Source organism: Oncorhynchus mykiss, chromosome 18 (genome assembly GCF_013265735.2).
Source record: "Oncorhynchus mykiss isolate Arlee chromosome 18, USDA_OmykA_1.1, whole genome shotgun sequence".
Taxonomy (NCBI): Eukaryota; Metazoa; Chordata; class Actinopteri; order Salmoniformes; family Salmonidae; genus Oncorhynchus; species Oncorhynchus mykiss.
Genome location: NC_048582.1, coordinates 7,381,097 through 7,406,893, shown reverse-complemented (window position 1 = coordinate 7,406,893; position 25,797 = coordinate 7,381,097). Strand labels below are relative to the sequence as shown.

General features: G+C 42.5%; 1 protein-coding gene across 2 annotated transcripts; it reads right to left on the bottom strand.

Moving 5' to 3' along the window:
- Positions 1-8: 8 nt before the first annotated feature.
- On the bottom strand, positions 9-24,919 carry LOC110496985. Of its 2 annotated transcripts, none has more exons than XM_036951562.1 (10): positions 24,268-24,919; positions 22,351-22,538; positions 21,652-21,842; positions 21,014-21,229; positions 15,576-15,906; positions 14,887-15,023; positions 7,339-7,578; positions 4,252-4,422; positions 777-866; positions 9-331 (listed from the first exon to the last, which is right to left on the bottom strand). In XM_036951562.1, the coding sequence occupies exons 2-10, from the start codon at positions 22,529-22,531 to the stop codon at positions 155-157; spliced, it is 1,734 nt and encodes a 577-aa protein (XP_036807457.1). In that variant the 5' UTR covers positions 22,532-22,538; positions 24,268-24,919; the 3' UTR covers positions 9-154. The 2 variants fall into 2 exon arrangements, with proteins under 2 accessions (XP_036807457.1, XP_036807458.1); XM_036951563.1 differs by having other exon boundaries at positions 14,887-15,020.
- Positions 24,920-25,797: the final 878 nt, after the last annotated feature.

Sequence of the window (25,797 nt, the reverse complement as noted above, 5' to 3'; positions counted from 1 at the left end):
TATTAGGAGGGGAGAGGGGGGGGGGGGGTTTATTCTGAGCTAGGAAGGGGTGAGGTGAAGTTTATTCTCAGCTAGGAAGGCAGCTGAATCCATGATCTATCGCTGCGTAAATCTCCCTTTGACATCCAAACATTACTTGCGCTAAGGTCTTTAATCATAACCACATCAGCCCGTGCATCTGCTGAATGTATTCTTCTGTGTGTGCTCTCTCCACGGTGGTTTGTGTCCCTGTCCCTCCGTAACCACTCCGGTTGTGCTGGAATATTATGTCCTTCGCGATGCGCGCGCTCGCAGCCTGTCCTCCTGCCAGATTCAGCGCGTGCGGACCAACCTGTTTGTGACAACAAAGGGAATACAGCTGAGTCACACTGACTGTACAGTATTACATAACCAACTGAGTCTCTATCGACAAGTACCCTACAAAAGAGATTCTCACATAGGTCTACTTTCCAAGCCATATGTTGCCTATATTTCAGAGCCTATATTGCGGCCTTGAAAGACTAAAGAAAATACAAGCTTATAAATATATCAAAAGGCTGTCCCTGCTCTGCTGCGTTTTTGCCAACACTCCATTGGGTTATCATTCCACCCCTCCAAAACCCTGAAAAGCTACTTCTTTTTTAATCCATTACCATTTTTTTCATTACTTGTGTCTGTCAATGCTTTGACAAATTCACAGCAATACAGATGAATGAAATATTCTCCCTCTGACATTCCATTCTCTTATTTCTACAAAATGTTTTCATTTGTGTGATTAGCAAAAAATACCAATATACCTGAAGTGCTGTGTACTGTCCCATCAGGTACAGAGGACAGCCTGGAGCCCACTGCAAGCTCTCAGATATACAAGGCCAGCCATCCAGGACCTAAAGTTGAGATACGTTGTAATTAGACTTGGATCAAATGCAGGTGACTGTAGTATAGTGGTATAACATAGTATAGTAGTATAATAGTAGTCTATAGTAGTACAGTAGCCATCTATAGTATAGTAGTATAGTAGTAGCTCATAGTAGTATAGTATCAGCCTATAGTAGTAGCCCATAGTAGTATAGTAGCAGCCTATAATATAGTAGTATAGTAGCAGCCTATAGTAGTATAGTAGTAGCCCACAGCAGTATAGTAGCAGCCTATATTACTATAGTATAGTAGGAACCTATAGTATAGTAGTATAGTAGTAGCCTATAGTATTATAGAATAGTAGGAGCCTACAATAGTATAGGAGAAGCCTATAGTATAGTAGTAGCATAAAGTACTATAGTATAGTAGTAGCCTATAGTAGTATAGTATAGTAGCACAGTATAGTTGTAACCTATAGTATAGTAGTATAGTATAGTAGTAGCCTATAGTAGTATAGCACAGTCGTAGCCTATAGTGTAACAGATTAGTATAGTATGGTATGGTGTAGTAGTAGCCTATAGTATAATAGTACCATATAGTAGTATGGTAGTATAGTATAGTATAGTAATAGCCTACAGTGGTATGGTGTAGTAGTGTAGTATAGTAGTAGCCTATAGTATAGTAGCTTAGTATAGCAGTAGCATATAGTAGTATATTATAGCCATATAGAAGTAGCCTATAGTATAGTATAGTAGTAGCCTATCGTAGTATAGTATGGCATAGTGTGGCATAGTATAGTAGTAGGCTATAGTAGTATAGTATAGTAGCCTAAAGTATCGTATAATAGTAGCCTATAGTAGTATAGTAGCATAGTAGTAGCCTATAGTAGTATAGTATTATAGTAGTAGCCTATAGTAGTATATTATAGTAGTATAGTATAGTAGTAGCCGACAGTATAGTTGTATTGTGGCGTAGTATAGTAGTAGCATATATTATAGTAGCAGCCCATAGTGGTATAGTATAGTAGTAGCCTATATTAGTATAGTATGTGTGTATAGTATAGTAGTAGCCTATAGTATAGTAGTAGCTTATAATAGTATAGTATAGTAGTAGCCTATATTATGATAGTATATGTGTATAGTATAGTAGTAGCCTATAGTATAGTAGCCTATATTATATTAGTATAGTAGTAGCCTATAGTATAGAAGTATAGTATAGTAGTAGCTTATAGTATAGTAGTATAGTATAGAGGTAGCCTATAGCATAGTAGTAGCCTATAGTAGTATAGTATAGTAGTATAGCATAGTAGTAGCCTATAATATAATAGTATAGTAGTGTAGTATGGTATAGTATGGTAATAGCCTATAGTAGTGGGGTGTAGTAGCCTATAGTAGTGGGGTGTAGTAGCGTAGTGTAGTAGTCACCTATAGTATAGTAGTGTAGTCTAGGAGTAGCCTATAGTATAGTATTGTAGATGCCTATAGTAGTATAGTATGGTATAGTTTGGTATAGTATAGTAGTAGCCTATGGTATAGTGGTAAAGTATAGTAGTAGCCTAAAGTGTAGTGGTAGCCTATATTAGTATAGTAGTATAGTGTAGTAGCAGACCATACCATAGTAGTATAGTATAGTATGGCAGTACCCCATAGTATAGTAGTATAGTATAGTATGGTGGTATAGTATAGTAGTATATTAGTATAGTATTATAGTATTATAGGAAAAAGTACCCAACTATCATACTGTAGTAAAAGTAAAGATACCTTAATAGAAAATGACTCAAGTAAAAGTAAAAGTCACCCAGTAAAATCTACTTCAGTGACGGTATAAAAATGTTTGGTTTAAAATATACTTAAGTATCAAAATTAAAAGTGTAAATCCTTCTAAATTCCTTATATTAAGCAAACCAGATGGCACCATTTTCTTGTCCAACATTCAGTCATAATTTACAAACAAATCAGGTGTGTTTAGTGAGTCTGTCAGATCAGAGGCAGTAGAGATGACCAGGGATGTTCTCTGTTTAGTGAGTCTGTCAGATCAGAGGCAGTAGAGATGACCAGGGATGTTCTCTGTTTAGTGAGTCTGCCAGATCAGAGGCAGTAGGGATGACCAGGGATGTTCTCTGTTTAGTGAGTCCACCAGATCAGAGGCAGTAGGGATGACCAGGGATGTTCTCTGTTTAGTGAGTCCTCCAGATAAGAGGCAGTTGAGATGACCAGGGATGTTCTCTGTTTAGTGAGTCCACCAGATCAGAGGCAGTAGGGATGACCAGGGATGTTCTCTGTTTAGTGAGTCTGCCAGATCAGAGGCAGTAGGGATGACCGGGGATGTTCTCTGTTTAGTGAATCCTCCAGATCAGAGGCAGTAGAAATGACCAGGGATGTTCTCTGTTTAGTGAGTCTGCCAGATCAGAGGCAGTAGGGATGACCAGGGATGTTCTCTGTTTAGTGAGTCCACCAGATCAGAGGCAGTAGGGATGACCAGGGATGTTCTCTGTTTAGTGAGTCCACCAGATCAGAGGCAGTAGGGATGACCAGGGATGTTCTCTGTTTAGTGAGTCCTCCAGATAAGAGGCAGTTGAGATGACCAGGGATGTTCTCTGTTTAGTGAGTCCACCAGATCAGAGGCAGTAGGGATGACCAGGGATGTTCTCTGTTTAGTGAGTCTGCCAGATCAGAGGCAGTAGAAATGACCAGGGATGTTCTCTGTTTAGTGAGTCTGCCAGATCAGAGGCAGTAGGGATGACCAGGGATGTTCTCTGTTTAGTGAGTCCACCAGATCAGAGGCAGTAGGGATGACCAGGGATGTTCTCTGTTTAGTGAGTCCACCAGATCAGAGGCAGTAGGGATGACCAGGGATGTTCTCTGTTTAGTGAGTCCTCCAGATAAGAGGCAGTTGAGATGACCAGGGATGTTCTCTGTTTAGTGAGTCCACCAGATCAGAGGCAGTAGGGATGACCAGGGATGTTCTCTGTTTAGTGAGTCTGCCAGATCAGAGGCAGTAGGGATGACCGGGGATGTTCTCTGTTTAGTGAATCCTCCAGATCAGAGGCAGTAGGGATGACCAGGGATGTTCGGTTGATAAGTGCGTGAATTGGACTATTCTCCTGTCCTACTAAGCATTCAAAATGTATCCAGTACTTTTGGGTGTCAAGGAAAATGTGTGGAGTAAAAAGTACAATATTTTCTTAAGGAATGTAGTGAAGTAAATGTAAAAGTAGTAAAAAAATATAAATAGTAAAGTAAAGTACACATACGCCCAAAAAATACTTAAATAGTACTTTAAAGTATTTTTACTTAAGTACTTTACACCACTGTCGTATAGTATAGAAGTATAGTCATTTTGTGGACACAGATTTGATTAAAGATACATGAAAGATTCTTGCAGAGGTTGAGATATGATGTGATAGCAGCACACCTGAATAGGGAATTCCTTGATGACAGAAGAGAGCATAGGGTCTTGGTTGACGTCCAGTTTGCATCCTGTAGCCAGCCATATCCTGTCCCCAGTCCAAGTCTCACAGCCATTCTGTCCACACAGTGACAGTCTCCACACCTGGCTTTCATAGCACCACTTAGCTTCAGTCACCTGTAGAACACAACAGGTCGTGAATACCTTGGCTCTGCTTTCTCTCTTTCACCACATTGTGTTGTTTTATAGTTCCAAACGTTAGTTCCAAATGTTAGTTCCAAACATTAGTTCCAAATGTTAGTTCCAAACGTTAGTTCCAAATGTTAGTTCCAAACGTTAGTTCCAAACGTTAGTTCCAAACGTTAGTTCCAAACGTTAGTTCCAAATGTTAGTTCCAAACGTTAGTTCCAAACGTTAGTTCCAAACGTTAGTTCCAAACGTTAGTTCCAAACGTTAGTTAGTTCTCTGTGGAGAGAGGGTGGACAGAGGTTGTGTGTGCCTGGGGGGGGGGGGTCGCAGTAGAGAGGGTGGACAGAGGTTGTGTGTGCATGGGGGGGGGGGGGGGGGGGGGGTCACAGTAGAGAGGGTGAACAGAGGTTGTGTGTGCCTGGGGGTCACATTAGTATTAATATTATTGATATCTATTTACTAGCAGTATTATTCTGACTAGTAGCATTACTATATTATTGATATCTATTTACTAGCAGTATTATTCTGACTAGTAGCATTACTATATTATTGATATCTATTTACTAGCAGTATTATTCTGACTAGTAGCATTACTATATTATTGATATCTATTTACTAGCAGTATTATTCTGACTAGTAGCATTACTATATTATTGATATCTATTTACTAGCAGTATTATTCTGACTAGTAGCATTACTATATTATTGATATCTATTTACTAGCAGTATTATTCTGACTAGTAGCATTACTATATTATTGATATCTATTTACTAGCAGTATTATTCTGACTAGTAGCATTACTATATTATTGATATCTATTTACTAGCAGTATTATTCTGACTAGTAGCATTACTATATTATTGATATCTATTTACTAGCAGTATTATTCTGACTAGTAGCATTACTATATTATTGATATCTATTTACTAGCAGTATTATTCTGACTAGTAGCATTACTATATTATTGATATCTATTTACTAGCAGTATTATTCTGACTAGTAGCATTACTATATTATTGATATCTATTTACTAGCAGTATTATTCTGACTAGTAGCATTACTATATTATTGATATCTATTTACTAGCAGTATTATTCTGACTAGTAGCATTACTATATTATTGATATCTATTTACTAGCAGTATTATTCTGACTAGTAGCATTACTATATTATTGATATCTATTTACTAGCAGTATTATTCTGACTAGTAGCATTACTATATTATTGATATCTATTTACTAGCAGTATTATTCTGACTAGTAGCATTACTATATTATTGATATCTATTTACTAGCAGTATTATTCTGACTAGTAGCATTACTATATTATTGATATCTATTTACTAGCAGTATTATTCTGACTAGTAGCATTACTATATTATTGATATCTATTTACTAGCAGTATTATTCTGACTAGTAGCATTACTATATTATTGATATCTATTTACTAGCAGTATTATTCTGACTAGTAGCATTACTATATTATTGATATCTATTTACTAGCAGTATTATTCTGACTAGTAGCATTACTATATTATTGATATCTATTTACTAGCAGTATTATTCTGACTAGTAGCATTACTATATTATTGATATCTATTTACTAGCAGTATTATTCTGACTAGTAGCATTACTATATTATTGATATCTATTTACTAGCAGTATTATTCTGACTAGTAGCATTACTATATTATTGATATCTATTTACTAGCAGTATTATTCTGACTAGTAGCATTACTATATTATTGATATCTATTTACTAGCAGTATTATTCTGACTAGTAGCATTACTATATTATTGATATCTATTTACTAGCAGTATTATTCTGACTAGTAGCATTACTATATTATTGATATCTATTTACTAGCAGTATTATTCTGACTAGTAGCATTACTATATTATTGATATCTATTTACTAGCAGTATTATTCTGACTAGTAGCATTACTATATTATTGATATCTATTTACTAGCAGTATTATTCTGACTAGTAGCATTACTATATTATTGATATCTATTTACTAGCAGTATTATTCTGACTAGTAGCATTACTATATTATTGATATCTATTTACTAGCAGTATTATTCTGACTAGTAGCATTACTATATTATTGATATCTATTTACTAGCAGTATTATTCTGACTAGTAGCATTACTATATTATTGATATCTATTTACTAGCAGTATTATTCTGACTAGTAGCATTACTATATTATTGATATCTATTTACTAGCAGTATTATTCTGACTAGTAGCATTACTATATTATTGATATCTATTTACTAGCAGTATTATTCTGACTAGTAGCATTACTATATTATTGATATCTATTTACTAGCAGTATTATTCTGACTAGTAGCATTACTATATTATTGATATCTATTTACTAGCAGTATTATTCTGACTAGTAGCATTACTATATTATTGATATCTATTTACTAGCAGTATTATTCTGACTAGTAGCATTACTATATTATTGATATCTATTTACTAGCAGTATTATTCTGACTAGTAGCATTACTATATTATTGATATCTATTTACTAGCAGTATTATTCTGACTAGTAGCATTACTATATTATTGATATCTATTTACTAGCAGTATTATTCTGACTAGTAGCATTACTATATTATTGATATCTATTTACTAGCAGTATTATTCTGACTAGTAGCATTACTATATTATTGATATCTATTTACTAGCAGTATTATTCTGACTAGTAGCATTACTATATTATTGATATCTATTTACTAGCAGTATTATTCTGACTAGTAGCATTACTATATTATTGATATCTATTTACTAGCAGTATTATTCTGACTAGTAGCATTACTATATTATTGATATCTATTTACTAGCAGTATTATTCTGACTAGCAGCATTACTATATTTTTGTTATTTCTGTACCTGGCAATATGCTCGGACAGACAGCTGTCCAGTCTGGATGTAGGGCTGCAGGGCTGCGTAGGCCTCAGGTGTAACTGCCCCTCCCTTCCTGGCCTGTCTGATCATGGCCAGTCTCTTATGGACGCTGCTCTCGTTGTAGAACTGGCGCAGGTAGGCCAGGCCGTCCATCTTGATGCCATGCTCCACATGGGAGTACCGGCCCACCAGGCTTTCCACGTCACCCACGTCAAACTGCTTCAGCTGGGGGAGAGGACCGAGGCAGAGGGGTTTGGGGTTTGAGATCATGGTGGTCTGACTATAACATTTTCTTAACATCAAACTGTTTCAGCTGGGGGAGAGGACCGAGGCAGAGGGGTTTGGGGTTGGAGATCATGGTGGTCTGACTATAACATTCTCTCAACATCAAACTGCATCAGCTGGGGGAGAGGACCGAGGCAGAAGGGTTTGGGGTTGGAGATCATGGTGGTCTGACTATAACATTCTCTCAACATCAAACTGCATCAGCTGGGGGAGAGGACCGAGGCAGAGGGGTTTGGGGTTGGAGATCATGGTGGTCTGACTATAACATTCTCTTAACATCAAACTGCTTCAGCTGGGGGAGAGGACCGAGGCAGAAGGGTTTGGGGTTGGAGATCATGGTGGTCTGACTATAACATTCTCTCAACATCAAACTGCTTCAGTTGGGGGAGAGGACCGAGGCAGAGGGGTTTGGGGTTGGAGATCATGGTGGTCTGACTATAACATTCTCTTAACATCAAACTGCTTCAGCTGGGGGAGAGGACCGAGGCAGAGGGGTTTGGGGTTGGAGATCATGGTGGTCTGACTATAACATTCTCTTAACATCAAACTGCTTCAGCTGGGGGAGAGGACCGAGGCAGAGGGGTTTGGGGTTGGAGATCATGGTGGTCTGACTATAACATTCTCTCAACATCAAACTGCTTCAGTTGGGGGAGAGGACCGAGGCAGAGGGGTTTGGGGTTGGAGATCATGGTGGTCTGACTATAACATTCTCTTAACATCAAACTGCTTCAGCTGGGGGAGAGGACCGAGGCAGAGGGGTTTGGGGTTGGAGATCATGGTGGTCTGACTATAACATTCTCTCAACATCAAACTGCATCAGCTGGGGGAGAGGACCGAGGCAGAAGGGTTTGGGGTTGGAGATCATGGTGGTCTGACTATAACATTCTCTCAACATCAAACTGCTTCAGTTGGGGGAGAGGACCGAGGCAGAGGGGTTTGGGGTTGGAGATCATGGTGGTCTGACTATAACATTCTCTCAACATCAAACTGCTTCAGTTGGGGGAGAGGACCGAGGCAGAGGGGTTTGGGGTTGGAGATCATGGTGGTCTGACTATAACATTCTCTTAACACGGGGACTCTGGAGATGTGATGTATTTCCAGAGTATATATTTAAACAACATGTCTACAAATGAACAAAATCTAAAAGGGTACTTTTGAGCTATTGATATTATTAGTTATAATGTTGAATAAATTAATGTGTAAAATTGTAGTTCACAATATAGACATACTATATTAAATACGGATATAAATACTCCATATTTTAGAGCACTCTACGAAGAGAGTAATGACACCAAGATGTTGTCTATCTGTCAGTATCTCCCTAGGAGAGGTGGGTGTGGAGTCAGGAGCAGGAGACCAAGATGTTGTCTATCTGTCAGCATCTCCCTAGGAGAGGTGGGTGTGGAGTCAGGAGCAGGAGACCAAGATGTTGTCTATCTGTCAGTATCTCCCTAGGAGAGGTGGGTGTGGAGTCAGGAGCAGGAGACCAAGATGATGTCTATCTGTCAGTATCTCCCTAGGAGAGGTGGGTGTGGAGTCAGGAGCAGGAGACCAAGATGTTGTCTGTCAGTATCTCCCTAGGAGAGGTGGGTGTGGAGTCAGGAGCAGGAGACCAAGATGTTGTCTATCTGTCAGTATCTCCCTAGGAGAGGTGGGTGTGGAGTCAGGAGCAGGAGACCAAGATGTTGTCTATCTGTCAGTATCTCCCTAGGAGAGGTGGGTGTGGAGTCAGGAGCAGGAGACCAAGATGTTGTCTATCTGTCAGTATCTCCCTAGGAGAGGTGGGTTTGGAGTCAGGAGCAGGAGAGCAAGATGTTGTCTATCTGTCAGTATCTCCCTAGGAGAGGTGGGTGTGGAGTCAGGAGCAGGAGACCAAGATGTTGTCTATCTGTCAGTATCTCCCTAGGAGAGGTGGGTGTGGAGTCAGGAGCAGGAGACCAAGATGTTGTCTATCTGTCAGTATCTCCCTAGGAGAGGTGGGTGTGGAGTCAGGAGCAGGAGACCAAGATGTTGTCTATCTGTCAGTATCTCCCTAGGAGAGGTGGGTGTGGAGTCAGGAGCAGGAGACCAAGATGTTGTCTATCTGTCAGTATCTCCCTAGGAGAGGTGGGTGTGGAGTCAGGAGCAGGAGACCAAGATGATGTCTATCTGTCAGTATCTCCCTAGGAGAGGTGGGTGTGGAGTCAGGAGCAGGAGACCAAGATGTTGTCTATCTGTCAGTATCTCCCTAGGAGAGGTGGGTGTGGAGTCAGGAGCAGGAGACCAAGATGTTGTCTATCTGTCAGTATCTCCCTAGGAGAGGTGGGTGTGGAGTCAGGAGCAGGAGACCAAGATGTTGTCTATCTGTCAGTATCTCCCTAGGAGAGGTGGGTGTGGAGTCAGGAGCAGGAGACCAAGATGTTGTCTATCTGTCAGTATCTCCCTAGGAGAGGTGGGTGTGGAGTCAGGAGCAGGAGACCAAGATGTTGTCTATCTGTCAGTATCTCCCTAGGAGAGGTGGGTGTGGAGTCAGGAGCAGGAGACCAAGATGATGTCTATCTGTCAGTATCTCCCTAGGAGAGGTGGGTGTGGAGTCAGGAGCAGGAGACCAAGATGATGTCTATCTGTCAGTATCTCCCTAGGAGAGGTGGGTGTGGAGTCAGGAGCAGGAGACCAAGATGATGTCTATCTGTCAGTATCTCCCTAGGAGAGGTGGGTGTGGAGTCAGGAGCAGGAGACCAAGATGTTGTCTGTCAGTATCTCCCTAGGAGAGGTGGGTGTGGAGTCAGGAGCAGGAGACCAAGATGTTGTCTATCTGTCAGTATCTCCCTAGGAGAGGTGGGTGTGGAGTCAGGAGCAGGAGACCAAGATGTTGTCTATCTGTCAGTATCTCCCTAGGAGAGGTGGGTGTGGAGTCAGGAGCAGGAGACCAAGATGTTGTCTATCTGTCAGTATCTCCCTAGGAGAGGTGGGTGTGGAGTCAGGAGCAGGAGACCAAGATGTTGTCTATCTGTCAATATCTCCCTAGGAGAGGTGGGTGTGGAGTCAGGAGCAGGAGACCAAGATGTTGTCTATCTGTCAGTATCTCCCTAGGAGAGGTGGGTGTGGAGTCAGGAGCAGGAGACCAAGATGATGTCTATCTGTCAGTATCTCCCTAGGAGAGGTGGGTGTGGAGTCAGGAGCAGGAGACCAAGATGATGTCTATCTGTCAGTATCTCCCTAGGAGAGGTGGGTGTGGAGTCAGGAGCAGGAGACCAAGATGTTGTCTATCTGTCAGTATCTCCCTAGGAGAGGTGGGTGTGGAGTCAGGAGCAGGAGACCAAGATGATGTCTATCTGTCAGTATCTCCCTAGGAGAGGTGGGTGTGGAGTCAGGAGCAGGAGACCAAGATGTTGTCTATCTGTCAGTATCTCCCTAGGAGAGGTGGGTGTGGAGTCAGGAGCAGGAGACCAAGATGTTGTCTATCTGTCAGTATCTCCCTAGGAGAGGTGGGTGTGGAGTCAGGAGCAGGAGACCAAGATGTTGTCTATCTGTCAGTATCTCCCTAGGAGAGGTGGGTGTGGAGTCAGGAGCAGGAGAGCAAGATGTTGTCTATCTGTCAGTATCTCCCTAGGAGAGGTGGGTGTGGAGTCAGGAGCAGGAGACCAAGATGATGTCTATCTGTCAGTATCTCCCTAGGAGAGGTGGGTGTGGAGTCAGGAGCAGGAGACCAAGATGTTGTCTATCTGTCAGTATCTCCCTAGGAGAGGTGGGTGTGGAGTCAGGAGCAGGAGACCAAGATGTTGTCTATCTGTCAGTATCTCCCTAGGAGAGGTGGGTGTGGAGTCAGGAGCAGGAGAGCAAGATGTTGTCTATCTGTCAGTATCTCCCTAGGAGAGGTGGGTGTGGAGTCAGGAGCAGGAGACCAAGATGTTGTCTATCTGTCAGTATCTCCCTAGGAGAGGTGGGTGTGGAGTCAGGAGCAGGAGAGCAAGAATTTCAAGAAGGGCGTTTTATTTACTGGTCCACCAACAAGGTAGAGGACCACAAAAGCAGCCACTAGAAAACAGGAACCCAGTCTAGTGGAAAACGGAGGAACACACTCCTCTGACTAAACTAACGTGCTGGAAAAACAGTCCTGTGAAATAAACCTGCTTAACAGAGAAAACCGCAACCCAAGCCAACGACGGTAACACAAACAATCTTGCACAAAACCTAGAGGGTAGGGCGAGATGAAATACCCCACTAATAACCTAAACTAGACACAGGTGAACACAAGACAGACAAAACCTAGAGGGTAGGGGGAGATGAAATACCCCACTAATAACCTAAACTAGACACAGGTGAACACAAGACAGACAAAACCTAGAGGGTAGGGCGAGATGAAATACCCCACTGATTAGCCTAAACTAGACACAGGTGAACACAGGACAGACAAAACCTAGAGGGTAGGGCGAGATGAAATACCCCACTGATAACCTAAACTAGACACAGGTGAACACAAGACAGACAAAACCTAGAGGGTAGGGGGAGATGAAATACCCCACTAATAACCTAAACTAGACACAGGTGAACACAAGACAGACAAAACCTAGAGGGTAGGGCGAGATGAAATACCCCACTAATAACCTAAACTAGACACAGGTGAACACAAGACAGACAAAACCTAGAGGGTAGGGCGAGATGAAACACCCCACTGATTAGCCTAAACTAGACACAGGTGAACACAAGACAGACAAAACCTAGAGGGTAGGGGGAGATGAAATACCCCACTAATAACCTAAACTAGACACAGGTGAACACAAGACAGACAAAACCTAGAGGGTAGGGCGAGATGAAATACCCCACTGATTAGCCTAAACTAGACACAGGTGAACACAAGACAGACAAAACCTAGAGGGTAGGGGGAGATGAAATACCCCACTAATAACCTAAACTAGACACAGGTGAACACAAGACAGACAAAACCTAGAGGGTAGGGCGAGATGAAATACCCCACTGATTAGCCTAAACTAGACACAGGTGAACACAAGACAGACAAAACCTAGAGGGTAGGGGGAGATGAAATACCCCACTAATAACCTAAACTAGACACAGGTGAACAACAAGACAGACAAAACCTAGAGGGTAGGGCGAGATGAAATACCCCACTGATTAGCCTAAACTAGTCACAGGTGAACACAAGACAGACAAAACCTAGAGGGTAGGGCGAGATGAAATACCCCACTGATTAGCCTAAACTAGACACAGGTGAACACAGGACAGACAAAACCTAGAGGGTAGGGGGAGATGAAATACCCCACTAATAACCTAAACTAGACACAGGTGAACACAAGACAGACAAAACCTAGAGGGTAGGGCGAGATGAAATACCCCACTGATTAGCCTAAACTAGACACAGGTGAACACAGGACAGACAAAACCTAGAGGGTAGGGCGAGATGAAATACCCCACTGATTAGCCTAAACTAGACACAGGTGAACACAAGACAGACAAAACCTAGAGGGTAGGGCGAGATGAAATACCCCACTGATTAGCCTAAACTAGACACAGGTGAACACAAGACAGACAAAACCTAGAGGGTAGGGCGAGATGAAATACCCCACTGATTAGCCTAAACTAGACACAGGTGAACACAAGACAGACAAAACCTAGAGGGTAGGGCGAGATGAAATACCCCACTGATTAGCCTAAACTAGACACAGGTGAACACAAGACAGACAAAACCTAGAGGGTAGGGCGAGATGAAATACCCCACTGATTAGCCTAAACTAGACACAGGTGAACACAAGACAGACAAAACCTAGAGGGTAGGGCGAGATGAAATACCCCACTGATTAGCCTAAACTAGACACAGGTGAACACAAGACAGACCAAACCTAGAGGGTAGGGCGAGATGAAATACCCCACTGATTAGCCTAAACTAGACACAGGTGAACACAAGACAGACCAAACCTAGAGGGTAGGGCGAGATGAAATACCCCACTGATTAGCCTAAACTAGACACAGGTGAACACAAGACAGACAAAACCTAGAGGGTAGGGCGAGATGAAATACCCCACTGATTAGCCTAAACTAGACACAGGTGAACACAAGACAGACAAAACCTAGAGGGTAGGGCGAGATGAAATACCCCACTGATTAGCCTAAACTAGACACAGGTGAACACAAGACAGACAAAACCTAGAGGGTAGGGCGAGATGAAATACCCCACTGATTAGCCTAAACTAGACACAGGTGAACACAAGACAGACCAAACCTAGAGGGTAGGGCGAGATGAAATACCCCACTGATTAGCCTAAACTAGACACAGGTGAACACAAAACAGACCAAACCTAGAGGGTAGGGCGAGATGAAATACCCCACTGATTAGCCTAAACTAGACACAGGTGAACACAAGACAGACAAAACCTAGAGGGTAGGGCGAGATGAAATACCCCACTGATTAGCCTAAACTAGACACAGGTGAACACAAGACAGACAAAACCTAGAGGGTAGGGCGAGATGAAATACCCCACTGATTAGCTTAAACTAGACACAGGTGAACACAAGACAGACAAAACCTAGAGGGTAGGGCGAGATGAAATACCCCACTGATTAGCCTAAACTAGACACAGGTGAACACAAGACAGACAAAACCTAGAGGGTAGGGCGAGATGAAATACCCCACTGATTAGCCTAAACTAGACACAGGTGAACACAAGACAGACAAAACCTAGAGGGTAGGGCGAGATGAAATACCCCACTGATTAGCCTAAACTAGACACAGGTGAACACAAGACAGACAAAACCTAGAGGGTAGGGCGAGATGAAATACCCCACTGATTAGCCTAAACTAGACACAGGTGAACACAAGACAGACAAAACCTAGAGGGTAGGGCGAGATGAAATACCCCACTGATTAGCCTAAACTAGACACAGGTGAACACAAGACAGACAAAACCAAACGAAAAAGAAAAGGGATCGGTGGCAGCTAGTAGGCCGGCGACGAAGACCGCCGAGCGCCTCCCGAACAGGGGGAGGAGCCACCTTCGGTGGAAGGCGTGACAGTATCATGTACGGTTCACAGATCATAGGGTCTTACAGGAGGCATATACAGGTCTAAAAAAGCAATTTTCACCATGGTTTTCAAAACAATGGTTTGTGCTACAAATGTAAAAGCATATTAAAACCTCCTAGATCCTCCAAATGAAGTTCCTATGTGATAATTCCCAGAACTAACAAGTTTCCACTTCGGGAGGAAGGAAAGATAATTGGGACATATGGCCATAGATTTAAACAGAAACAGACCTGTAAGTGTTTGCGCATCACCCAGGTCACATGACTGGCTCCTTGCTGCAGAGCGATGGAGATGACGTGAGCGCTGGTCAGGCCTCCACCAACCACCACCACCCTCTGGCCAGGCTCACACACCACATAGAGACCTGCTGGATGGAGACAGAGTTAGTGACACCATGCTGAATGGAGACAGAGTTAGTGACACCATGCTGGATGGAGACAGAGTTAGTGACACCACATAGAGACCTGCTGGATGGAGACAGAGTTAGTGACACCCCATAGAGACCTGCTGGATGGAGACAGAGTTAGTGACACCCCACTGATTCTTAACAGGAACAGAATGTCCAACACAAATAAGTACTAAGTAATTAAGTTAATTTATACATTTGATAACTCAAACAGATGCCCAGTCAGTGTGATATTACAGTATTGCAGCCTTTGGCTTGACAGCATGTCATGTCACCTCAACACCAGGAGAGGGCGTTATAGTACAGTGTCATGTCATGTCACCTCAACACCAGGAGAGGGCATTATAGTACAGTGTCATGTCATGTCACCTCAACACCAGGAGAGGGCATTATTGTACAGTGTCATGTCACCTCAACACCAGGAGAGGCCATTATAGTACAGTATCATGTGGAGACATATGGTCCATCTATACAGATAGCTATCAATAGCAGAGTATTCTCATCTCAACCGACCTGATGAGAGAGAAGAAGAACTCTCTTCCTGTTCCTGGTTCTGGCTTCTTGGTTCCTGTTGCCGTGTTGACCGTGAGTGGTGGTGCATGAGCTGCACGGTGTGCTGCAGGCGTTCCTCAGGGTAGCTCTCCGCTATGGACGACACCCAGAAAGGAATGTTGGCCATCTGGGCACGGGTCGGCCCGGTCGCCATGACTACCCGCCTTGCCTCGAGGACGTCCCCGTTCTGAAGGAATACCCTGAATGATGTCACAATTCCTTCTGACATCACAGGGGTCAGTCTGTCCACTGTGCCCTTTGTCAGGACACTGTCCAGGCCGTATTTGTCCACCTGGATAGAGTATTGTTGTTGTATAGTTATTTTGCTCTGGGTGATTTGAGTGGATGGCTAATAGATTACAGGCACACACATGTTACACTATATATCACAAGTTCATAGATTTTAATGAACAACTACAGTGGCAAGAAACAGTATATGAACCCTTTGGAATTACAGTTGAAGTCAGAAGTTTACATACACCTTAGCCTAATACATTTACACTCAGTTTTTTCACAATTCCTGACATTTAATACTAGTAAACATTTCCTGTCTTAGGTCAGTTAGGATCACCACTTCAAGAATGTGAAATGTCAGAATAATCGTAGAGAGAATGATTTATTTCAGCTTTTATTTCTTTCATCACATTCCCAGTGGGTCAGAAGTTTACATACACTCAATTAGTATTTGGTGGCATTGCCTTATTTTTCTTGGGTCAAACGTTTCAGGGAACCTTCCACAAACTTCCAACAATAAGTTGGGTGAATTTTGGCCCATTCCACCTGACAGAGCTGGTGTTACTGAGTCAGGTTTGTAGGCCTCCTTGCTCGCACATGCTTTACCAGTTCTGCATACAAATATTCTATAGGATTGAGGTCAGGGCTTTGTGATGGCCCTTCCAATACCTTGACTTTGTTGTCTTTAAGCCATTTTGCCACAACTTTGGAAGCATGCTTGGGGTCATTGTCCATTTGGAATTTGCGACCAAGATTTTACTTCCTGACTGATGTCTTGAGATGTTGCTTCAATATATCCACATCATTTTCCGTCCTCGTGATGCCATCTATTTTGTGAAGTGCACCAGTCCCTCCTGCAACAAAGCACCCCCACAACATGATGCTGACATCCCCGTGCTTCACGGTTGAGATGGTGTTCTTCGGCTTGCAAGCCTCCCCCTTTTTCCTCCAAACATAACAATGGTCATTATAAACAAACAGTTCTATTTTTGTTTCATCAGACCAGAGGACATTTCTCCAAAAAGTACAATCTTTGTCCCCATGTGCAGTTGCAAACCGTAGTCTGGTTTTTCTATGGTGGTTTTGGAGCAGTGGCTTCGTCCATGCTGAGCGGCCTTTCAGGTTATGTCGATACAGGACTCGTTTTACTGTGGATATACAGTGCCTTGCGAAAGTATTCGGCCCCCTTGAACTTTGCGACCTTTTGCCACATTTCAGGCTTCAAACATAAAGATATAAAACTGTATTTTTTTGTGAAGAATCAACAACAAGTGGGACACAATCATGAAGTGGAACGACATTTATTGGATATTTCAAACTTTTTTAACAAATCAAAAACTGAAAAATTGGGCGTGCAAAATTATTCAGCCCCCTTAAGTTAATACTTTGTAGCGCCACCTTTTGCTGTGATTACAGCTGTAAGTCGCTTGGGGTATGTCTCTATCAGTTTTGCACATCGAGAGACTGACATTTTTTCCCATTCCTCCTTGCAAAACAGCTCGAGCTCAGTGAGGTTGGATGGAGAGCATTTGTGAACAGCAGTTTTCAGTTCTTTCCACAGATTCTCAATTGGATTCAGGTCTGGACTTTGACTTAGCCATTCTAACACCTGGATATGTTTATTTTTGAACCATTCCATTGTAGATTTTGCTTTATGTTTTGGATCATTGTCTTGTTGGAAGACAAATCTCAGTCCCAGTCTCAGTTCTTTTGCAGACTCCATCAGGTTTTCTTCCAGAATGGTCCTGTATTTGGCTCCATCCATCTTCCCATCAATTTTAACCATCTTCCCAGTCCCTGCTGAAGAAAAGCAGGCCCAAACCATGATGCTGCCACCACCATGTTTGACAGTGGGGATGGTGTGTTCAGGGTGATGAGCTGTGTTGCTTTTACGCCAAACATAACTTTTTGCATTGTTGCCAAAAAGTTCAATTTTGGTTTCATCTGACCAGAGCACCTTCTTCCACATGTTTGGTGTGTCTCCCAGGTGGCTTGTGGCAAACTTTAAACAACACTTTTTATGGATATCTTTAAGAAATGGCTTTCTTCTTGCCACTCTTCCATAAAGGCCAGATTTGTGCAATGTACGACTGATTGTTGTCCTATGGACAGAGTCTCCCACCTCAGCTGTAGATCTCTGCAGTTCATCCAGAGTGATCATGGGTCTCTTGGCTGCATCTCTGATCAGTCTTCTCCTTGTATGAGCTGAAAGTTTAGAGGGATGGCCAGGTCTTGGTAGATTTGCAGTGGTCTGATACTCCTTCCATTTCAATATTATCGCTTGCACAGTGCTCCTTGGGATGTTTAAAGCTTGGGAAATCTTTTTGTATCCAAATCCGGCTTTAAACTTCTTCACAACAGTATCTCGGACCTGCCTGGTGTGTTCCTTGTTCTTCATGATGCTCTCTGCGCTTTTAACGCACCTCTGAGACTATCACAGTGCAGGTGCATTTATACGGAGACTTGATTACACACAGGTGGATTGTATTTATCATCATTAGTCATTTAGGTCAACATTGGATCATTCAGAGATCCTCACTGAACTTCTGGAGAGAGTTTGCTGCACTGAAAGTAAAGGGGCTGAATAATTTTGCACGCCCAATTTTTCAGTTTTTGATTTGTTAAAAAAGTTTGAAATATCCAATAAATGTCGTTCCACTTCATGAATGTGTCCCACTTGTTGTTGATTCTTCACAAAAAAATACAGTTTTATATCTTTATGTTTGAAGCCTGAAATGTGGCAAAAGGTCGCAAAGTTCAAGGGGGCCGAATACTTTCGCAAGGCACTGTAGATACTTTTTTACCTGTTTCCTCCAGCATCTTCACAAGGTCACTTGCTGTTGTTCTGGGATTGATTTGCACTTTTCGCACCAAAGTACGTTCATCTCTAGGAGACAGAACGCGTTTCCTTCCTGAGCGGTATGACGGCTGCGTCGTCCCATGGTGTTTATACTTGCGTACTATTGTTTGTACAGATGAACGTGGTACCTTCAGGTGTTTGGAAGTTGCTCCCAAGGATGAACCAGACTTCTGGAGGTCTACAATTCTTTTTCTGAAGATTTTCTGAAATCTTGTCTGATTTCTTTTGATTTTCCATGATGTCAAGCAAAGAGGCACTGAGTTTGAAGGTAGGCCTTGAAATACATCCACAGGTACACCTCCAATTTACTCAAATTATGTCAGTTAGCCTATCAGAAGCTTCCAAAGATATTACATAATTTTCTGGAGTTTTCCAAGCTGTTTAAAGGCACAGTCAACTTAGTGTATGTAAACTTCTGACCCACTGGAATTGTGATACAGTGAATTATAAGTGAAATAATCTGTCTGTAAACAATTGTTAGAAAAATGATCTGTGTCATGCACAAAGTAGATGTCCTAACCGATTTGCCAAAACTATAGTTTGTTAACAAGAAATGTGTGGAGTGGTTGAAAAATTAGTTTTAATGACTCCAACCTAAGTGTATGTAAACTTCCGACTTCAACTGTACCTGGATTTCTGCATAAATTGGTCATCAAATTTGATCTGATCTTCATCTTAGTCACAACAACAGACAAACATAGTGTACTTAAACTAATAACACAAATTATTGTATTCATCTTGTCTATATTGAATACATCATTTAAACATTCACAGTGTAGGTTGGAAAACGCTAGGTTAAAACCTTTTACGGCTAGGGATTCCGCTAGCGGAATGTTTCGACAACATCCGGTGAAATGGCAGAGCTCGAAATTCAAAAAAAAATATTAAAAATATTTAACTTTCATACATTCACAAGTCCAACACACCAAATTAAAGCTGAACTTTTTGCTAATCTAGCCACTGTGTCAGATTTCAAAAAGGCTTTGCGGCGAAAGCAAACCATGCTATTATCTGAGGACAGCATCCCATCAAACAAACACAGACAATCATATTTCATCCCGCCAGGCGCGACACAAAACTATATAATTCATGCTTACCTTTGAAGATCTTGTTCTGTTGGCACTCCAATATGTCCCATAAACATCATAAATGGTCCTTTTGTTCGATTAATTCTGTCTTTATATATCCAAAATGTCCAACTTACACAACATGACTACAAAATATCTAATAAATTACCTGTAATCTTGATCCAAACATTTCAAACAACTTTCCTAATACAACTTTAGGTTTTTAACGTAAATAATCGATACAATTTAAGACGGGATAAACTGTGTTCAATAGCGGATAAAAACAATGTGGAGCGAGCTTTTGGGTCGCGGGCCCCAACCACAACAGTACACTAGACTCGACCCTCGATCTGAACAGCCCTACTTCTTCATTACTCAAAGGAAAAACATCAACCAATTTCTAAAGACTGTTGACCTCCAGTGGAAGCGATAGGTACTGCAAGCAAGTGCCTTAGAAATCTAGACCCACATAGAAACCCATTGAAAAGAGAGTGAGCTCTAAATAAAAAATCCCTGGATGGTTTGTGGTTTCGCCTGCCAACTAAATTCTGTTATACTCACAGACATCATTTTAACAGTTTTAGAAACGTTAGAGTGTTTTCTATCCAAATCTACCAATTATATGCATATCCTAGCTTCTGGGCCTGAGTAGCAGGCAGTTTACTTTGGGCACGCTTTTCATCCGGACGTGAAAATACCACCCCCTAGCCCGAAGAGGTATTAATGACTTCTACAAAAGCTAATTGGAGTCAGGAGTCAGCTAACCTGGAGTCCAATCAATGAGATGAGATTGGAGCAGAAATCCGGGAATTTCCAAAGGGTTCACAAACTTTTTCTTGCAACTGTACATAAACCCTACAATAGAGCAAGCATTCACTGTAAAACTCACATTCACTATCATTAGTAGTCATCAAGTGTATTAGTGCAGGTCTGGAACAAAAGCCTGCAACCCCAGTAGCTCTCCAGCAGGAGGGTTAGTTGACCACTCCCAGGTAAGTCCTACTTGTGTCACACAGAGAAGCATCACTGTTATTGCACAATTTTGTGTAGTGGAGGGACTCACATAGTATGTTTAGTATGGTGCAGGGTTGGGGTCAATTCCATTTCAATTCCAATTGGAAGTTCAGTTTACTTCCTGAATTGACTGAACTGAAATGGAATTCACCCCAATGATGGTATGGTGCCTTTTCACTTCAACTCAACTCAAGCCACGGCCAGCGTGCATCTCCATCTCCGACCTGCTGCATGAAGAAGTCCACACTGAGCCTGGTGCCTGGCAGGCTAAAGTACAGGCTCTTCTGTAGGCCTCTGCTGCTGCTCAGTCTCCTCCTGTCCTTCTGGCCCAGACGCATGTCGTTGAAGAAGGCGTTCTCATCCAGAATGAAGGTGTGATCAGGGAGGCAGTGTAGCTCCGCTGTCCGATCCTTCTCCAGAACAAACTCCTGCAAAGCCCTCTGGGAGGAACCAAGACAAAGGGCTTATAGGCAAAAACAAGTACACTGCCTGAATTGACTGGATTGAAAACTGAAGTGACCTCAACTCGCGTTGTCCAGAAGGAACCATTCATTCAACCCTACAGCAGGGACCATCAACCTTGTTGAGTGTGTGTGTGTGTCTGTGTGCACCAGGGTGTGTGAGCGAAGGTGAGGGATGTACCTTATTGAGTGGGTCTGTGTGCACCAGGGTGTGTGAGCGAAGGTGGGGGATGTACCTTATTGAGTGGGTCTGTGTGCACCAGGGTGTGTGAGCGAAGGTGAGGGATGTACCTTATTGAGTGGGTCTGTGTGCACCAGGGTGTGTGAGCGAAGGTGGGGGATGTACCTTATTGGGTGGGTCTGTGTGCACCAGGGTGTGTGAGCAAAGGTGAGGGATGTACCTTATTGAGTGGGTCTGTGTGCACCAGGGTGTGTGAGCGAAGGTGAGGGATGTTGAGTGCTCTGAACTGGCTCTCCCACAGCGAGGTCCATGCTCCGTATGAGTCCACCACTCTGAAGGCCAGCGGAGGGCAGGATGTAACTGACTCTGGGTCTGGAGCGGCCTGCTCCTCCGGCTCGGCTGTCTGCTGTCCTGGGAGATATTACACACCTGTCAACCAGACAGCATCGCCAGCAGAACGGTGTGAACTGGAGAGACTCAAATACAGTCTATACAGTCAAATTAAGCCTACACCTTCAACCTCGACTAAAAACCACTTTCAATGGAGATTTTCTTTTTAGCCTAGAGACTGGATCTGGGCCCGGCTTGGAGTGGCCTGCTCCTCAGCTGGCTGTTGTCATGGGGATGGGGAGAGATTAGAGACATGTCAAACAGAGAGCACCAACAGCATGCTGTACACTATATGTGTAGGGAGATTAGAGAGGAATGTCTCTCCTAACTGAAATCAAGAAAGGCCAAAATGTGAGGAAAAACATTGGTCTACTTTCTGGGATGTTTTCCTGGACCAGATCACGCCGACGTCGAGCCCCTGACGATCCTTTTAATAAACATTTACTCTTTAGTCTGGGAACAGGCTTCATCTGGGCCCTTTATGAAAAGCCCACGTTAAAACATTGAGCTGCAGTGTAGTTATCCTCACTGGTAGCTCCTCTTCTCTTGCTCTTAGAGCGGCTGGTCTTGGCCCTGCCCTGGCTGAGCTGGATCCCCTGGAGGATGTCTGTGTTGGGGGGAGGTGGGGACAGGGCCTGGTCTGGACAGGACAGCAGGGTGGCCAGGGTCAGGGCCTGGGGTCCTCCGCCTATTATCAGGACGTCCAACATCACACGGCTGGCATGAGACAAACACCAGCACAGAAAAAAAGTTACAAAATCTAAATCAAATGTAAAAAGTCAGTTAAGAACAAATTCTTATTTTCAATGACGGCCTAGGAACAGTGGGTTAACTGCCTGTTCAGGGGCAGAACGACAGATTTGTACCTTGTCAGTGTAACAGTACAAGTTTAGACCGTCCCCTCGCCCATACCCGGGCGCGAACCAGGGACCTTCTGCACACATCAACAGTCACCCTCGAAGCATCGTTACCCATCGCTCCACAAAAGCCGCGGCCCTTGCAGAGCAAGGGGAACTACTACTTCAAGGTCTCAGAGCAAGTGACGTCACTGATTGAAACGCTATTTAGCGCCCACGCTAACTAAGCTAGCCGTTTCACATCCGTTACACTCACCCCCCTTTTGACCTTCCTCCTTTTTCCGCAGCAACCAGTAATCCGGGTCAACGGCACCAATGTAACAGTACAAATTTAAACCGTCCCCTCGCCCATACCCGGGCGCGAACCAGGGACCTTCTGCACACATCAACAGTCACCCTCGAAGCATCGTTACCCATCGCTCCACAAAAGCCACGGCCCTTGCAGAGCAAGGGGAACTACTACTTCAAGGTCTCAGAGCAAGTGACGTCACTGATTGAAACGCTATTTAGCGCCCACGCTAACTAAGCTAGCCGTTTCACATCTGTTACACTATCTTGGGGATTTGAACTTGCAACCTTCCAGTTACTAGTCCAACGCTCTAACCACTAGGCTACCCTGCCGCCTACCCTGCTGACTAACAGTGAAATGCTTCCTGACGGTCTTTAAATCCCCAATGAGAAACAATAACTTGGCTATTTACACAGAGTATCAGTACTGAGTCAAGGATAACTTGGCTATTTACACAGAGTACCAGTACTGAGTCAATGATAACTTGGCTATTTACACAGAGTACCAGTACTGAGTCAAGGATAACTTGGCTATATACACAGAGTACCAGTACTGAGTCCATGTGCACAGGTACAAGGTAATTGAGGTAGATATGTACATATAGGTAGGGATAAAGTGACTAGTCAACAGGATAGATAATAAACAGTAACAACAGTATACTGTAGGTAGGGGTAATAGGATCGATAATAAACAGTAACAACAGTATACTGTAGGTAGGGGTAACAGGATAGATAGTAAACAGTAACAACAGTATACTGTAGGTAGGGGTAATAGGATCGATAATAAACAGTAACAACAGTATACTGTAGGTAGGGGTAACAGGATAGATAGTAAACAGTAGCAGCAGTGATGAGTCAAAAGAGTTAGTGTAAAGAGAGTCATTGCAGATAGTCCAGGTAGCTATTTGGTTAACACTTTAACTAACTATTTAGCAGTCTTATGGCTTGGGAGTAGAGACTGTTCATATAACACACACATATGCAGGCATACACACACACACACACACACAATGTCAATCTCTAACTCTCCACTGCAAAGTACTACCGAGCAAAACAGTGAGTGATTTTGAGACCACAAAGCCTTCCAGAAGGATCTCTACCCTACAGGAATGTGTGGCAGTTTAAGATGTCATGCCAACACTACAAGCCTACTGCTTCAGATATATTTTCACTTACCATAGGCTAGTTAGTCATTTAGCTACCTAAAAAGTACCAAGACCATGTAAACACATAACAGTACCTCGTTGAACTTTCAGTATCTGTCAACTCAGTTTGTCAAACACAAAAACAAAACACAGTACCTTATTAAGATTCCAGTATCTGTCAATTCAGTTGGTCAAAATACGCAAAGCCTCCAACAGTCACAGTGTGTCAACATAAAACAGTCAACATATACTAAGGCTGAAAACAATGAATACTTGGGCTGAAAACAATGAATACTAAGGCTGAAAACAACATATACTAAGACTGAAAACAATGAATACTAAGGCTGAAAACAACATATACTAAGACTGAAAACAATTAATACTAAGGCTGAAAACAACATATACTAAGGCTGAAAACAACATATACTAAGGCTGAAAACAACGAATACTAAGGCTGAAAACAACAATATACTAAGGCTGATAACAATGAATACTAAGGCTGAAAACAATGAACACTAAGACTGAAAACAATTAAGGCTGAAAACAATGAATACTAAGGCTGAAAACAATTAAGGCTGAAAACAATGAATACTAAGACTGAAAACAATGAATACTAAGACTGAAAACAATGAATACTAAGGCTGAAAACAACATATACTAAGGCTGAAAACAACATATACTAAGGCTGAAAACAACATATACTAAGGCTGAAAACAACATATACTAAGGCTGAAAACAACATATACTAAGGCGGAAAACAACGAATACTAAGGCGGAAATCAATTAAGGCTGAAAACCCACAGCTGGTCAGGGCTGTAACCCTATCTACCTCAGGCATCTATAGACACAGTTGAGTGTCATTGGCTACCAGGAGGGCTCTCAAAATAGCCTTGCCGTAAAGAAGGGGGGTGCTCTGAACTCTCTCACACTCTCACAGCTTAGTACCACTGTTATCTAAACTGACTTGATACTGTTCACCAATGGTGCTTCCTGAACCTATAATATCATAGGATTGATATTGAAAAAAGATATAACAGCACTTTAGTTATTTTTTAGACCACTAGACTTGAACCAGCAACCTTCTGGCTATTAGTCCTTCGCTCTAACCTCTAGGCTACCTACCAATTGCACTATAGAGACGTCCTATAAATGTGATAAATGTGTAAACACACAACCTGGTCTCAGAGCATTTCATATTATTCTTTACGTAAGTCCGAGACATTCCATTTAGCATGATATTTTACGTTTCGTATGGTATGTATTATTTTGTGGATGTCCAGCACCCATTTTGTATGATATGTTACGCATTACAACTTGTATGACTTGTTACGAATTTGATAAACGTATAATATGTTACGAATTTGCTAAGCGTACATTATGTTACAAATTCCAATTTGTTGTGACTAATGTTTGCTAGGTGGCTAATGTTAGCTAGGCTAGGGGTTAGGGTTAAGGTTAGGGTTCGGGGGAAAGGATAGCTAAAAGCATTATGGTTAGGGTTGGGGTTAGGGTAAGGGTTAGGGTTAGGGTTCGGGGGAAAGGATAGCTAAAAGCATTAGGGTTAGGGTTAGGGTTGGGGTAAGGGTTAGGGTTAGGGTTATGGTTAGGGTTGGGGTTAGGGTTAGGGTTCGGGGGAAAGGATAGCTAAAAGCATTAGGGTTAGGGTTAGGGTTGGGGTAGGGGTTA